The sequence below is a fragment of the Saccopteryx leptura genome, chromosome 1 (assembly GCF_036850995.1).
Source record: "Saccopteryx leptura isolate mSacLep1 chromosome 1, mSacLep1_pri_phased_curated, whole genome shotgun sequence".
Lineage (NCBI taxonomy): Eukaryota > Metazoa > Chordata > Mammalia > Chiroptera > Emballonuridae > Saccopteryx > Saccopteryx leptura.
In genome coordinates, this window is record NC_089503.1 from 315,700,030 (window position 1) to 315,715,807 (window position 15,778).

At 53.7% G+C, this 15,778-nt stretch overlaps 1 protein-coding gene across 2 annotated transcripts in view; it reads left to right on the forward strand.

Moving 5' to 3' along the window:
• The window catches only part of PARVB (parvin beta), a 93,409-nt gene extending 83,514 nt beyond the window's left edge, over positions 1-9,895 (forward strand). For both annotated transcript variants that reach the window (XM_066358625.1, XM_066358626.1), the window contains exons 11-13: positions 3,651-3,752; positions 5,750-5,822; positions 7,194-9,895. In XM_066358625.1, coding sequence (XP_066214722.1) covers positions 3,651-3,752; positions 5,750-5,822; positions 7,194-7,270 — 252 coding nt within the window. In that variant the 3' untranslated portion in view covers positions 7,271-9,895. The remainder of the gene's footprint in view (positions 1-3,650; positions 3,753-5,749; positions 5,823-7,193) is intronic.
• Positions 9,896-15,778: the final 5,883 nt, after the last annotated feature.

The following is a 15,778-nucleotide window of genomic DNA, read 5'->3' on the forward strand; positions in this document are numbered from 1 at the left end:
GTGATTGCATTCGCTCTTTTCTCCTTAACTTTTCTCATTTGCTTTTCTAATTAAAAAAGTAATTCAGGTTTGTCGTAGAGATGTCTGAAAATGAGATAAGCAAAACAAATAAAAACCCTTTGTGATGCCGTTACCCAGAGATAGCTGTGCTGAGGGGTTACTTCCAGACCTTTTTTCTACGTGGACGGTTAATCATGGACAGAGTGAGTCTGTGTACAAAAGCCCAGCAGCCCGATGTTAATGTCTGTGTGGTTTTGTGTGTGTGTGTGTATGATGTGCAAATACATTTATTATTTTTAGCATTGTACAAACATTGCCCACTTAGCCTCTGATGATCTGCTGTTTGCTACATTCACAATCCAGAAGTATACTACTTGAAAAGGAAAAACCACCCTGGTAGGATAGCTTAGAGAATCATCCTGAAGTGCAGGGGTTACCAGTTCAATCCCCAGTCAGGGCACATGCAGGAACAGATCAATGGTCCTGTCTCTCTCTCTCTCTCTATATATATGTGTGTGTGTGTGTGTGTGTGTGTAAATCTCTCTTTCTCTATCTCTCTCTCACAAAAGTCAATGAATAAAAATTAAAGAGCCTGACCAGGCGGTGACGCAGTGGATAGAGCATCAGACTGGGATGTGGACAACCCAGGTTTGAGACCCCGAGGTTGCCAGCTTGAGTGCGGGCTCATCTGGTTTGAACAAAGCTCACCAGCTTGGACCCAAGGTCGCTGGCTCGAGCAAGGGGTTACTTGGTCTGCTGTAGCCCCACGGTCAAGGCACATGTGAGAAAGCAATCAATGAACAACTAAAACTAAGGTGTCACAACGAAAAACTAATGATTGATGCTTCTCATCTCTCTCTGTTCCTGTCTGTCTGTCCCTATCTATCCCTCTCTCTGACTCTCTCTCTGTCTCTCTAAAAAAAAAAAAAATTAAAGAAAAGTAAAAACCCTCCTTTCTCCCTCACCATGATCTCCTGCCCCCATCCTCCTCTCCCAGGGTCACTATAGTTCACGGTTGGATGTATATTTTTCTAGTTTTTATATAAGTAAATATATTTTCTAAGTGGTAATGGATCGTACTATGCAACTGTCTGTAATGTGCTTTTTGTTACTAAATATACTGTGGGCACCTTTATGCCTGAGTGTGTGTGTGTGTTTCTGTCTAATCGTTTCTCTGTTGACTGCTGTCATCTGTATACGTCACTTCTAATAGCTACTGTCTGTGCATCTACAGCTGCGCTTCCTTAGCCCGTCCCTTAGGACGGGGCGTTTCCTGCCCTGTGACTAGTGGTGCAGTGAGCATCTTTGTCTATGCTCTGTGTCTGGATCTTCAGAGCAAAGGGCGTGCCCCTGAGAGCCCAGGAGGGTGTGACCCCCTGAAGCTATGTCCTGTGTTGAGAACCCAGCTCCTCACCAGGGGCTCCCGATGGTCCTCTCCCAGGGGGCCTGCACACCACTGTCAGCAGCCAGACACCTCAGGCTGAGCCTCTGGACTTACCTTTGCATTCATCTTTGCTCAATATTTCCATTCTTCCCCCAACACCATGCTAAGTAAAGTAAGATCTGAGAAGTATTTCTAAGCACTGGTTCCCTGGCGAAGATCAGTGGCCACAGAAACGCAGAGAACTTTTCTCTCTGGTTGTGATGGAATAGTGTGTTTTTATCAAGATGTTCCTTATCAGAGTTTGAATGCCTGGGGGTTGGAGAGGGCTGGATTCTAGTTCTTGCTCAGAGGTGTGTGTGCCTGTGTACGCACATGCGTGTGTTTTCCCTCCTCCTTTTGAAAACCACTTGTGTATTCTGGGCAGCATGCCTGGCTCTGTGATACTAAGCCAGTTACTCAGCCTCTCTGAGCCTCTCTCCATGTGTGTAAACTGGAGACAGGAGATATAGTGAGGCTTTAATGGAGAATAATGCATTTAAAGTTTGGTTCTTTCTTTCTTTCTTTCTTTCTTTCTTTCTTTCTTTCTTTCTTTCTTTCTTTCTTTCAACAGACAGAGAGAGGGACAGATAGTGACAGACAGATAAGAAGGGAGAGAGATGAGAAGCAGCCATTCTTTGTTGTGGCATCTTAGTTGTTCATTGATTATTTTCTCATATGTGCCTTGACTAGGGGTGGGGGGCTGCAGCAGAGCAAGTGACCCCATGCTCAAGCCAGCGACCTTGGGCTCAAGCTGGTGACCTCAGGGTTTCAAACCTGGGTCCTCCGTGTTCCAGTGCAATGCTCTGTCCACTGCGCCATGGCCTGGTCAGGCTGAAGTTTAGTACTTTAATGGAGATGGTGATGATGGTGTCTTGGGCCCCTCATATAAGGCACACCCTCTCTCAGGACCCCTGCTCTGTGTGGAAACGGAGGGTCCGTGGCTGACAAACTGCCATGCTTTGCCTGGCCCTCGCCGTCCTGGGTGCCCCTTCCATTCCGTGTCTCCCTCCACCACCCCAGTCGCCCCATCAGAGCAGAGAAGACAGCTGTGTCGAGGGCCTGTATGTTTCTCTCTAAAAAACCCCTCTGATCTCCTGAAGGAGATGAGGGAGTGATGTCGACATGTAGGCAGGGGGTCATTTACCCATCAGACCACGTTAAACCTGGGCTTGGAACACTTGCCTCTGTGCCCTGGAGGGACCCTGCCCGCCCACACTCTGCTGGTCCTGACTCCTGCCTCCCTGCCAAGGTCAGGGCTCTGACAGTGGACGGTGGTGATGACGTTGGCCTGCCTCCACCCGTCTCCAGTGCTTTTTCTGTGAAAGGGGCGCTTGAACCCTGTCCTGGCATATGGGGGCAGGATCTATCTGCCAAAGAGCAGGGGCTTTTGTTTTGGACTCCGGGCCAGGTGCCCAGGTGCCAGAGAGTGGCTGGGATCTCAGGTGACGGCTGCAGCCTGCAGGGCTTCCCCCAGTGCTGGCCCCACTGTGCGGGGCCCAGGAGGGGTGTGCGCTGGCTGCAGGGTGTGCACAAGGCTCATTGTTACCAAGGCTCTTGTCCTGGGCCCTGAGCACAGCCAGGGGAAGGCACTCAGGCAGCAGCTGACAGGTGGGCAGGATGGGGCCACCAACCCCAAACCCAAGGGCGCCTGCGAGCTCTGGATCCATCATGCCGCCACTGACCACAAGAGAGTGTTCAGTGTCACCGTCCACCTGGATCTGCATGCCAGCTCTGAGAGATAGAGCCCGCATCGTCCCCAAGCCAGTGGTGGGGAATGGGCCTCCTGGCTGGCGGTCTGGCCCCCGAGCCCTGGTCCCATCCATGCGGCTACACTCCAGCACCACACCCATGCACGGTCACATCTAGTCCCCAGCGTGGTGCCTGTACCGGGTCCTTCACCTGATTGCAGGTTCTCTCACCTGAACTAGAGCTGGGTTGTTTTGCTTTTAAATATTTTATTTATTGATTTTACAGGGAAAAGAAAGGTGGGGGGAGCGGGAATTATGAGCTCGTACTTGCTGCACTTTAGTTGTTCATTGCTTGTTTCTTTCGTGTGCCTTACCCGAGCAGGCCCAGGGTTTCAAAGTGGTGAGCTCAGCATCCCAGGCTGATGCTCTATTCACTGGGCCACCACAGGCCAGGCGATACTTTTCCTCCTTCTGAGTGGATGTATAGCACTTACCAACTCTGTGTGTATCCCGGAAACCTCACCAACTGTTTCTCTCAGTTTGCAGATGGCGTGTACCTGGTTCTGCTCATGGGCCTGCTGGAGGACTACTTTGTTCCCCTGCACCACTTCTACCTGACCCCGGACAGCTTCGATCAGAAGGTACGCGTGTGTCTCTGTTGTGGAAGTGCGCCACATATCTTTCCCCGGCAGCTGTGTCTGGAGTTGGCTGCATTCTCCAAAACACAAAACTGCACGGCAAGTGGTTTTGCAATTAGACGGACCCCCTAGTCGAAGAAGCAATTCCATGGACATTGCTGGGTCCATGTCCTTTTCTGGGTCTTTAATAATTGTGGTTAAAGGTCAGTACAGTTGCAAACCTGTCCCCTGTTCATGGCACGCATGTGTCACGTCTGGGGTCCCCTGCTGCTTCACGAGCTTGCCAGGTGCCCCACAGAGGGGCCCTGATGCCACTGTCTCCTGTTCCCCGCTCTTGCACAATCAGTGTGTTCCTGGTTTATCCCTACTGAAACAACGGGGCACCTTCAATATTTATAGTTTCCATCCTTGTGGATTGTTTCTAGGAAAATTCCCCAAATAGGATCATTTGGAACCAAGGGCCCAACCGTTGCATTTGGGTTGCTGGTTCTCCCGTGTCACCACCCTGAGTGACTGGGCTGTCGGCCTCCTGCCAGGACCTCTTGATGATCAGCCACCCGCCAGGATCCAGTTGCCTTTGGAAACCTTGCATGTGGACTAACCATATTGCTCTGGACACACAGGCATCTGTCATCTTACTTCCCCAAAGTGCTAGACCTATGAGTCAGAGGGGCAGACAGCCAGAAAGACCTTTGAAAACAGGGCCAGCGTTTATCATTCTGTCCACTTCTGACACCCGGTAGGCTGTTTGCTCATGGCTAAATGTTGTCCTGTCCTGCTGGGACAAAATCAGGACAGATTAGACACGTTAGAGGCCATGGTTAGTGGTGAGCGCGTGAGCCAGCAAGAGCAGCGGGGCTGGGTGGAGCTGCAGAACGCGGTCCCGAAACGCAGTGCATCACCACGTTCTGGCAACGAGGGCACAGTTTGGTGACTAGGCTCAGGCACGTGCAGGCCCAACGCGGCTGGTAGCGTTGTTTTAGAGAGCTTTTCCTGGTTCAAACGAATAAGAATGCTGGGGAGAATGGTGAATTGAGCCAGGCCTCTGGATGAGGCTGTGTAAGTGGTAGGGGTATCATCTCCCTGCCTGGCCTTCTTCCCTCTGAGACGAGGGTGGGTGTCCTTGTCAGTCGCTGTCCTGGCCTGGGAGGAGCGCGGCCTGTTCCATTCTGTTTGGTCCGCCTTCACCTCTGAACAGGAGCCCAGAAGGAAAGGCTATATTAGGGGACGGCGTCCAGTGTGGTGTGAGCCCACTCACCCTTGAGACACAGAACCCCAGTGGTGGTGGCCCCGCGGGCAGCAGGAGCTGTCCTCAGGGAGGGTGCCGATTCTTGGGGGTCCTTATCCAACCATTAGCCCCTCCCTGCATCCTCCCTTCCTCTCACAGGAAGCGAAGGTCTCATGGGACCCCCAGGAGGCTCTTCCTGAGCCCTGGTGCTTATCAACCTCCTGGTTCTCCCAACCACCTCACAGGGGCTGTTTCTCCCCTGCGTAGACCCGAACCCACCTCAGGCTGGTCCCCACACCTGAGCTCCCATGCACCACACACAGATGTGTTGGGCGGTGGTGACACGGCTCTATGCTGGGGACAGTGCACAGGGCTCGAAACCTCTGTGAAGTGACTTGTCTTCTCTGGGCCTCAGTTTTCTCATCTGTAAAATGGGGTCACTTCTCATGATGAGGATGTGCTAGGGCCCGAGGCAGACACACAGGGAGCCCCTAGCCCTCGAGGGCAGGCTCTGTGCCTTCACCCCTGCATTTCCCAGTTGTCCCTGAGCACTGATGAGGGGAGGAAGGGTCACCAAGTGAGTGTGTGCTGTCCTCAGCAAACCTCTGCCCACCTGTGCCTTGTTCTGGGCGCCTTGGGTCCTTGTGGTCATTTTAAAGACCCACTCTGTCCACACTTGCTCCATCCCTGTCCTTTCAGAAGGAAAGTGGTGGGCAGTGGGCAGGCCTGGGGACAGCTTCAGCCCCAGCATTAACACCTGCACCCTTGGCAGGTCCACAACGTGTCCTTCGCCTTTGAGCTGATGCTGGACGGAGGGCTCAAGAAACCCAAGGCTCGGCCTGAAGGTAAGGCCCCAAGCCGGTGCCCTCGGGGAAAGGAGGGCCCGGCAGGGAAGTATGACCAGGTCTCCGAGGTGGCTGGAAGGCTGGACCTGCCTCTCCCAATTAGGTCTGGATGCCCCTGTGACCCCCACACACCTGGTTTTGGGAACCAGGGGGCTGTGCTGATGGTGATGCCAGTGTCGGTGCTTTAGTGACCACTCAATTCTCCACCAACAGCCCCGCCACCCATGAGGTCAGCGTAGGTCTGTCCAAGGCCTCTGCCCATGGGCCTCAGGATTTAACAGCCGCTCTTGGTGCCAGCACTCGGGCAGGGGGTGGTTGCATGGCTTGGAAGGCTATCAGAGGCTCATTGCAGCTTAATGACTGTCAGGCTGTGGTCTGATGGCCAGTAAAGGACGATGCTTGTGAGCAGGGAGGCGGCATGGTCATGCTCCATGAGGCGCTGAGGCCAGGGCCGGAGCGAGGGCCCACCTCACTGCCCTTTTCTGGCAGCCATGAGAACTGATCTATTCCACGATTCTCCAACTGGAGGGAGCGTCTGAATCCCCGAAGGGCTTCCTCAAGAACAAGTTCTGATTCAGGGGCTGTGGGATGGGTCCAACAAATCCCATCTCAAACAAGTGTCCCAGAGACATTGATTCTCCTGGTTCGGGCACCTCACTTTAAGAATCAGGGCCTGCAGCCACAGCCTAAGCTCCGGGTAGGGTGTGTTCATTACCCTCTGGATGCCCACTGTGGGAGGCTCCCCAGATAGGAATTCCATCCCATGACCTGTGAACCACAGCCTCCCCACGCCCCTTGTCTGAGGTCACAGGGTATGTGAGGACAAGAACCTGGTGCCCGACCCCCAGGAGGACTGGCGCCCTTCCCACCAAAGGCAGCAGCCACTCTTCATGGGCCCCAGAGGGAGCTGTGATCCCAAGGTGTCCTGGGGCAGGCCACGCCATGTGCCTAGACATGAAGGGTGGGACAGCAGCTGCCACCCTGTCCTGCCCCAGGAGGCTTGACCCCGCTGCAGGCCCGAGGTTCTGGCACAGATTAGCCTCTGAGTGTTTGGTCTCTAGCAAATGTCCTTGGCTGCTGTAGTCACCACACCGCTCAGACGCCATTGGTTGTCACACTGGTCCTGATGCAAACCCTAGAGGCGAGGAAGATGTACCCGCCCCGCCACCCCAGGGGCTCATCCCACAGGTGGCAGCCGGGGCCTCTCACGGAGGCCTGTGACTTGGGATGACACTGCCCAGAGCGTCCTGGATGACCTCACACCGCTGTGCTCTGCTGTGGACATGGCGCCCGTCCCGTGTGTCCCCAGAGGGCCAGGGCTCCAGGTGAGCTCTCTGGTCCTGTGAACGGTCTCTCTGTTTTCTCCTGCAGATGTGGTGAACCTGGACCTCAAATCCACCCTGAGGGTACTTTACAACCTGTTCACCAAGTACAAGAACATGGAGTGACCTCGGCGGGATGCCCCCTGCGCTCCCCTCCCAGACGGGGGCTCTGACTTCCCTCACAGCCCGCGGTTCTTCCCCACGCCCACCCTGCACACCCCTGTCTGGCTGTCGTCCTGAACCTTCTTGCCGTGTAATTTGACAAGCAGAGATCTGAACACCGGGGCTCCTTTTAGGGGCCTGGCTTCCCCTGGGGCTCTTCCAGACGCTGAGTCAATGGACATTGGCTTGGACCAAATGATGAAAAGGAAGAAGCCCTCAGCCTGTTGGTGGGGCACCCTGCGTTCCCTTCGATGGCCCAGTGAGTGATCACAGGCTTCAGACGGGCACCGGCGGCTCGGCTGTTCAGGCAGAGTCTCCTGGGAGGGCTCTCCTTGGAAACAAGGCCTTTTTAGTAAAAAGCATTTTTCTGCAGTTTTAAAAACTCCACTCTGAAGTCCCAGAGGCTTTGTGCCAGGGCAGGAATGCCCCCCCCCCCACGTCCCCACCTCTTGGCCTCTCTGTTGTCGTTTTTTAATTTTTTGTTTTTTCTTTTTGCACAAGTAACTACGACTGGACTGCCACCCAGGGAAGGAAGGACTTGCTGAAGGAATTTCTTTGTTTCTTGCTACTGGATGGGCTGGGTCGGAGCCGGTCTAGATGCAGCTGGAGACGGTGCTATAGAAGTCAGCCACCTCGTCGCCCTCTTTAGGAATGGGTGCATTTAAAAAATTTTACAGAAGCGAAGTATATTTGTGTGCTCAGGGTGTCCTAACAGACTGGTGGCTCAGACAACAGAAAATTGTTCTTTCACCACTCTGGAGCCTAGAAGTCCGAGGTCCAGGTGTCAGCAGGGTGGGCCCCTTCAGAGGCCTCTCTCCTTGGCATGCAGATGGCTGTTTACTTCCTGTGTCATGGTCATCCCTGTGTGTGTGCGTGTGTCTGTGCCCTAGTCTCTTCTGGTAATGGCACTGGTTACATGGGGTCACACCCACCCCTAAGACCTTGCTTTACCTTCATCACCTCTGTAAAGACCTCATTTCCAAATACAATCATGTTCTGAGGTCCTGGGGATTCTCGGGTGACACACTCTAGAGGGAGATGAAGTGTTCCTGTCACTCCTCCTGGACATGTGGCTTCCTGAAGCCCAGCTAGTGTCTCTCCCCTTGGGCTCCCTGGGAAGGGAGTGCTGGTCACTCATTACAACCCCCTTGTGCAGCTTGGCTCAGGAGAGAAATGGGGGAGTGTTGGCTGAGTCTCAGGTGGTCCTCATGTTGTGGCTCACCGCCCTCCAAACCTCCTTCCCCAGCTCCCCAGCTGGCGCTATGATGTGCGTGCAACCCCTGGGGAGTCCCCTGCACATCAGCCTTCTTCTTCGTCCTTCAATGTTTGCCTTCCCGCCGCAGACCGGAGCTGTTGAGCAAATTGTCCACATTAAGTTGAATGCCCACGCTCAAGATTTAGAAAAGAGTGTAATATTCCTGCTGCTTCCAGGCTGGGGATGGGTTTGGAATAGCTGTTTTGATGGAGGTGGTTTCCAGCAGGGGACAGAAATAATTAGAATGGCATTAGGCTGTTCTGCGGAATGAGTGACGTTCAGGAGCCATGTCAGCACCGTGGCCGAGACTGGAACATTCTGTGCTGCTCACATTACCCTCGGAATCACAGCACCTGGGGTCCAGCAGAGGCCCACCCACCTGGCTTGTTCACCCATCCCTGGGAGCCATGGGGGTGGGGACCAAGGAGGCTTGGTCTGGGTTTGGAGAGAACACAGCCCTTGAGGGTGTCGGCCCAGGTGGGCAGCTCTGCAGGTTCCTTGGCCCGTTCAAGCCTGAGAAACAGAGCGAAAAGAAGAGTGAGGCACGGGCAACTTCCCGTGCCACGCTGGCCTCACAGTGCTGACTATTTATGGTTCCAGAAGGGAAAGTGACCTTTTATCCAAACTGTTTTCCAAGCTGGTTCAAAGTCGTGGGTGTGCTTTCCGCACACCTGTGAAGGGCCCCCCACTTGGGCTGTAAGCATCTCAGTTTTCTCCTACTTTTCAGGATGAGTCAGAATCCACAGCCTGGCCTGGCCAGATGGACGCATGGCTGTAGGGGCAGGTACCCAAGGCAGAAGTCAGGGTGAGCTCTGCTTGGGGACTGAGTCCTTCTGTGTGATCAGCCCATCGTCCTCATGGGCTTGGGGACAGTAGTTATCTGGGAGGCAGTTCAGGATCAGGGAGGCTGGAACACCTTCTTAGGGTAGCGGAGAAACCTTTCCTTAATTCTGGAATGCTCTGGGATGCACATGTTCAGTGAATTGTGTTTTTCTTTAGAGGGATTCCCCATAGGAAATAGGCCGGAGTGTGAAATACCTCTCTTAACCCTTCTCGGTGGCTGTGTCTTTGACCTGCCCACGGGCCTATGGGCACCTACTTGAAGCTTCGTTTCCTCTTTCCCAACCACAGGTATTCGTTATGTAAGCGCTGAGCTGCTCCCTGTACCCATGTCCTAACGAACTGTGTGTGTGTGGTTTTTTGTTTTTATTTTTAAAGCAACTGAATTCTTATCCCACCTCCTTTGTCTACTGGTATTTTATTGTCTTTTTAATTGTTTTAAGCCATGTTCACTGTGGATCTCTGGATATTAAATAAAAGCCACTCAAGCCCTGGCCATGTCGTTGACCCCGCCTGCCCGGCGACAGCAGGAAGCTGACACTTGGTGCCGGTGCTGCGGGCCAGCACTCCCGGACGGCTCCGAAGCCAGGGACTCGGGTTAGGAGAAGGCCAGGTGGTGTGAACAGACTGCTGTTATTTATGCCAGTGAGGAGCACGTGATCAGGGGTTGTCGCTGCCTCTGTGTGGCGGTCACCGGCTGTGCCAGCGCGGTGCTTGGTGCTGGGCCATGTGATCCCCACACAGCTCTGCCCCAAGGAGCTCACTGTGGGGCCAGAGAGTGGGCGAGCAGCCAGCGGGCCCCCGTGGGCTGAGACTGGGGGTTTCTTGGGCGGGAACCGCTGGAAACAGGGTGGCGGTCACGGCTGTGGACGGGTGATCTGAAGAACAGAGTGGGGCGAGTCCGCCCTTGCGCCCGGCTCCACACGGGAACAAGAGCTGCCAGGGGGCAAGTGGCACAGGCCGGAAAACATGCTGCTACAGGGAGGTGGACAAGGGACACGTAGGTGACCCACGATGGTGGCCACACCTGGCCCTGCGGTTAGCTTTCCCTGTGGAAGTCACTGGGGGCATCAGGTGCACTGTACTTCTCCCTACGAAATGTTAAAATTGTGACTATTAAAGTATGGCTAGCCTGAAGAATAAGGCAACAGTGCTATTTCTTTAAAAATACTAAAAATTTCTGTTACTGGGAAGAACGTGGGCTTTGGAGAGGTGCTTGGGATCAGATCTGGCTTTGTTCCCGAGGGACTGCTGATGAGTTAACTAGCCCACACTTTCCAGAGTGACCCCCTCATGCACTTCAGCCCTCCCTTCCCTTAAAATCAGGGGATGTTCGGCAGGGATGTCTGGAGACAGTTTGGGTTGTCACACTGGGGCCGGGGGTGCACCAGCGTGTAGTGGGTTGTCTCTGGATTGCTGATAAGCATCCTACAACACACAGAACACATTCCTCTTTCCCCAACAGAGTCCTTTGGCCCCAAATGTCCACTGTGCTCCGACTGAGAAGTTGCTGGGTTCTGGAGCCAACCTGTGTCAGCCTGTGCTCTCATTAGGCAGGCATATCTATTAATATGGGTGAGGCTAGAACCTGGTCCATTCTTTCAGTCCAGCAATGACCCCTAACCTTCCAGGGGCCTTGGGGTTGATCCTGTTTAGGGGCCATTCACCCAGGGTCTGTTTTGTCCCAAGTGGACCGTGACAGCCAGGCCGCTGCCCTTGAGCCCTGGAGAGAGAGAGACGAGCAGGTAGATAATTTGCAGGGTTAAGTGGAGAAAGGAGGGGGGGTGTCCAGGGAGCAGCTGAGGAGAGGTTGAAGCTGTCTTGTGGGGGAGAAGCATCGGGGAGCTTTCTGGAGAAGGAGGAAGGAGAGGGTGGGCTTCAGGTTGACATGGAGTGGGAGGAGGGCCCTGCACACCAAATCCTCTGACTCATAGAAGTTGTTTTGTCTCCGGTATTCTGGGTAACCCCCCTGGAGCGAGTGGCATGCACTCAGGAAACCCTTGAATCCAGCCATCCCCTTCCCAGGGGTTTCTGCTGGGAGGAAGTCTCTGCTTCCATCAGGGGCCCCTTGTGGCAAGTGTCTGGGGAACTGTGATGTTACAGGACCACTTGCCCTTGGAGTTTGTAGAGTCTGAGAAGGGACTTTCTGAGGTCATCCCTTTTGGCCTTCCCCAGGGGATTTCCAGCTCAGCATCGTCCCTGACTGGGTCATCACCCCTGAGGGGACCAGCACTCGCTGCTCCTTCTGTGAGGATGTAAGGATAGCATCTTATGGTGGGGAAGCTCGGATTGGGTCAGTTTTTATTTAAGTGGAAGTCCACTGTTTGGGAGGGCACCATTTGGTTCAATAAATTGTTATTATCCTCACTACTGACCAGGTTTGGGCTTTACCCTGCAGCAGTGGTCTGGGGCCCCCATGAGCCCAACACAGTAGGAACATGAACATTTGTTTTGTCACTATCTATTGAGGGTCTACTGTGTGCCAAGCTAGGTCCTGGGCTGCCGCGGGGAACAAGGGTAGACACTGCTCTGAGAACTAACTAGAGAGTAGAGGGACAGACAGGCAGACAAGGTTCATGCAGACAGGCACGTCCTGAGGAGAAAGGGAAGCAGTCGTGTGAGGGACACGGGCAGTGGGGACTGGAGGCGAACAGTCTGAGCTAAGACCGTGGTTAGGCCCTTAAGCACCATGGCTGTCTTTTGGGTAGGGGAGTTGTCCCTGTGTTCCTGGATAAGTAGTGCCCCCAAAACTAGGCAGTGAGGCCCTGAATTTGCATGCTCGCGAGCCTCCACGGCGGCTGGGACAGTGCCGCCCACAGAACACTGTGTTAGTCCACTGCATTGGTGACACTGAGCTAATAGAGCCCAGAGAGCAAGGGTAGTGCCACTAGGTCAGAGCTCACGGGGGTGTGCCACGGTGGGTGTGCCATCAGGGGTGGTAGGCACCCCCCACACCCTGGCCCTCGGGATGGTCAGAGCTCCCAGACTGGTCTTCTTGGGCCACTGCTGCTTTATCCAGGGGGCCATGCAAGTCCTGTCACTTTCCATATATCCCATGATGTGACACAAGCAGAGATTAGGGGAGTGCTTGTCTTGAGGCTTGCCCCCCCTCTTGTGCTGGGACTGCTGTGGAAACCAGCCTGAGCATGTCTGCGGGAAGACGGGGGCCAGGCGGTCACAGCCACACTCACCAGTGAGTACATTCTCATGACCAACCACCAGCTGAGCCCAGCAGAGACCACCCAGCTGTCCCAGGTCAGAAGGACTGCTGGCCGACTCACACAGTATGATACATTGAATAAGATGGTGGCTGTTTTAAAGCTGCTGTGTTCTGGAATGGCTTGTTATGCAGCAAAAACTAACCCATACACCCACCTTGCCATTGATGGTGAAAGGGCTGCCCCTCGGCCACCGCCATTTTGAAATGACCGCAATTCCGCTGAAATTGAGGGGCCTGTTTCAATGTCTGTATTTCCCAGTGTCATTCCTGGGTGACAGAGCCCAGCCACTGCCTTCCCTTGTGTCTCCATTGTCCTCCGGGCCTTCCCAGGGAAGAGGTCATGTACGACAAATCCATGCAAACACCTTCTACTTTATACATCTCATTTCCACACAGCGCAGGACCGTTTCAGTCCACTCTCAGTCATGGACTCAGACTTTGCGGCAAGGGTGTTTTTACTGCGAGCGAGGCTCCATCCACAAGTGCGTTTCTTCCTCCCTGGCCCAGCGCCCTGTAACTGTTTCCCATACATATCTCCCCTCCTTTTATTTGCTGAGATAAGTTAGCAAGTGTTTACAGTTGTTTGAAACAATATAAGCCCTTTTCTCTCTGGTTTGATTTAGTGCTTGTCCTCTGGGACAGGCTGGGACTGATTGTCGTTATAAGTCTGGGGGTGGGGGTGGGGGTGACAGGGATGGGGAAAGAAGAATTAGCATTCCCTGGTGAGACAGGCACAGATGAGGTCATCGTAGAATTTCCTGGCATAGGAACGCCTCTCCTGTCAGACATCCCACAGGGGGGTAGGGGCAGGGCTGCTTCTGCTGTGCCACGATGCACACTGGGGTCCTTGGACTTCTCTGCAGGTCGTGACTCCAGTCTAAGAGTCCCTCTCTTCCCCCAGACAATGCCCTGTCTGTCACACAGCCAGCCTGGCAATGTGGTAGGCGCTGTGATGGCGCCGTGCACGGGGCGGGGTTCCACGTCTGGTTTTCAGCTCTCGGAGCCCTGCAGCCCCAGGAGATACGGAACTCTCCCTGGTGCTTTGAACAGACCTCAGGCTGAAGACTTAAGGCCCTGAAACTGTTTTTTCATTTATTTTATTTTTTTAAACTCTTTGATGTGACAATAAAGCGCAAACAGCCTCAGCCCTTGAATAAACAGTGCTTATCATCCTGTGCACGGAAGCCAGACCTCGGTCTGCCAACACTGGGATTTAATAGGTGCTTAGTTCTGGGCAATTACAGGTCCTTGTTCTGCCAGCATGGGCCACGACTGCGAGAGTTCTAGTGGCTGGTGATCACTCTGGATTCTCGCTGCCTGTTAATCAACCGGAACAAGAGACCAATCCCAGATCCCCACCCTGAGGACCTGTCGCCTCACGGGTCCAATAGAAATTGGGATCTCGTTACTGGATGACTGGGACCACTTTAGTACTGGAACAGAAAGAAATGGAGAGCAGGAAATCAGGTGATCCTGGAGCCCCTGGAAGCCTGGAGGAGCAGTCTGAGCACAGGGCCTTTAGCAACGACTCTGGTGCCTTTGCCCCAACCCCAGATCTTGGGATGACCGCTGGCCCCCAGAAATGTGCATTTGGGGCCGGGCATTTACGTTCACCCCTTCACATCATCTCTCCACAGGGTTCTGTCCCCTGCGGTCTGCTGTGCCAATGGGCTTTCATGCCTCTGGCTTCCATCTGGATTTGGCCAATGGGAGGCCCTGGCAGGAAGAGGAGAACGAGGTTCTTTATTCTCTAGCTCTGTCTGTCTGCTGGGCCAGCGTGAGTGACTGTGGGGTGGCTGCATCCCTGTACCCCAGCCCCCCTCGTAGATTTCGTGTAATTTCCTTTTTGAGCTCCAGAATCCACTCTGGCCTCTGCTCCTGTGTGCTCTGGAGTGTGACAGCTCCCTCCTGCTGCTAGCCTCGGGGTGCAGCACCAGCTCTTCTGGGTGCCCTTGACCAATGGTCCCTCGTCACACACTTCAGTTTCCACATTTGAGTGAGCCATTTCTTCGCTGTTGGACTCTGGGCCATTCATGTTTCTGGCCATGATCCAGGAATTAGGAAGGCGCCCAGAAGTACGGACTCCAGCAACGTGGGTGCTGGGCATGGCTGCTTCTCGCCCCAACATTGTCACAAATCCCCATCTGGCACAGAGGCGGGCATCGGGAGGGCACAGACTAAATCCTGCATCTCTGTGTCTCCCTCTGTGTCACAGGGACATGACAGTACCTGCTTCAGAGGCTGGGTTCTGGTAAAATCAGAGCCCTTAAAATGATTTTTTTGCACTGGTTGCTCAATAAATCATTGGTTGCTCAATAAATATTAGCATTAGTAATACTTTTGTCACGACTTGTGAACAACCCCTCTTTCCCTGCATGCATGTATGCTTCGTGTCCACTTTCCACCCACGCTGGTCCCTCGTCTGCCTGATCTGCTCACAGAGGAAAGGTAGTGAGCTCCCTGGTCACATGGTGCTGTCACCTGTTGCTTCGAACACTCACAAGCTCAGCCTGGCTCATGAAGAATCAGGCTCCAGGGACCAGCTTGCATGTGAGGTGTTCTCTGACTGTCTTGCTGTCCTTCTTGAACTCCTCTAGGCCTTTGTGCAGGCTGTTCCCTCTACCTGGACCTTTCTCACCTGTAGTCTTTAACTGGCAAACTCCTATTCATTCATCAAGGCCCAGTCCTCCTCTCGAAAGACTTCCTCATCTTCTAAGCAATGATAGACACCAAGATTTGTCCACGGGAGCCCACTTTGTTCCAGGCTTTGTTCTAGGCACTGGGACAAAGGAAATCTCCAGGGGCCTGTGGTAAGAAATGGCAGAGAGGCCTTAGTTTAGATAAGGCTGTTAGGGAAGGCTTCCTGAAGGAGGAGACATTTAGGCTAATGATAAGGATGAGGTTCTTAGCCATTTAAAATTTTTTATTATTATTAATTTTTAGAGAGGAGAGAGAGTGAGAGAGAGAGAGAAGGAGGAGAGAGGAGCAGGAAGCATCAACTCCTCCCATATGTGCCTTGACCAGGCAAGCCCAGGGTTTTGAACCGGCGACCTCAGCGTTTCCAGGTCGATGCTTTATCCACTGCGCCACCACAGGTCAGGCAGACTTAGCCATTTTAAAAACTGGGACAGGGGGTTCTAGGGGGCGGGAAGAGTAA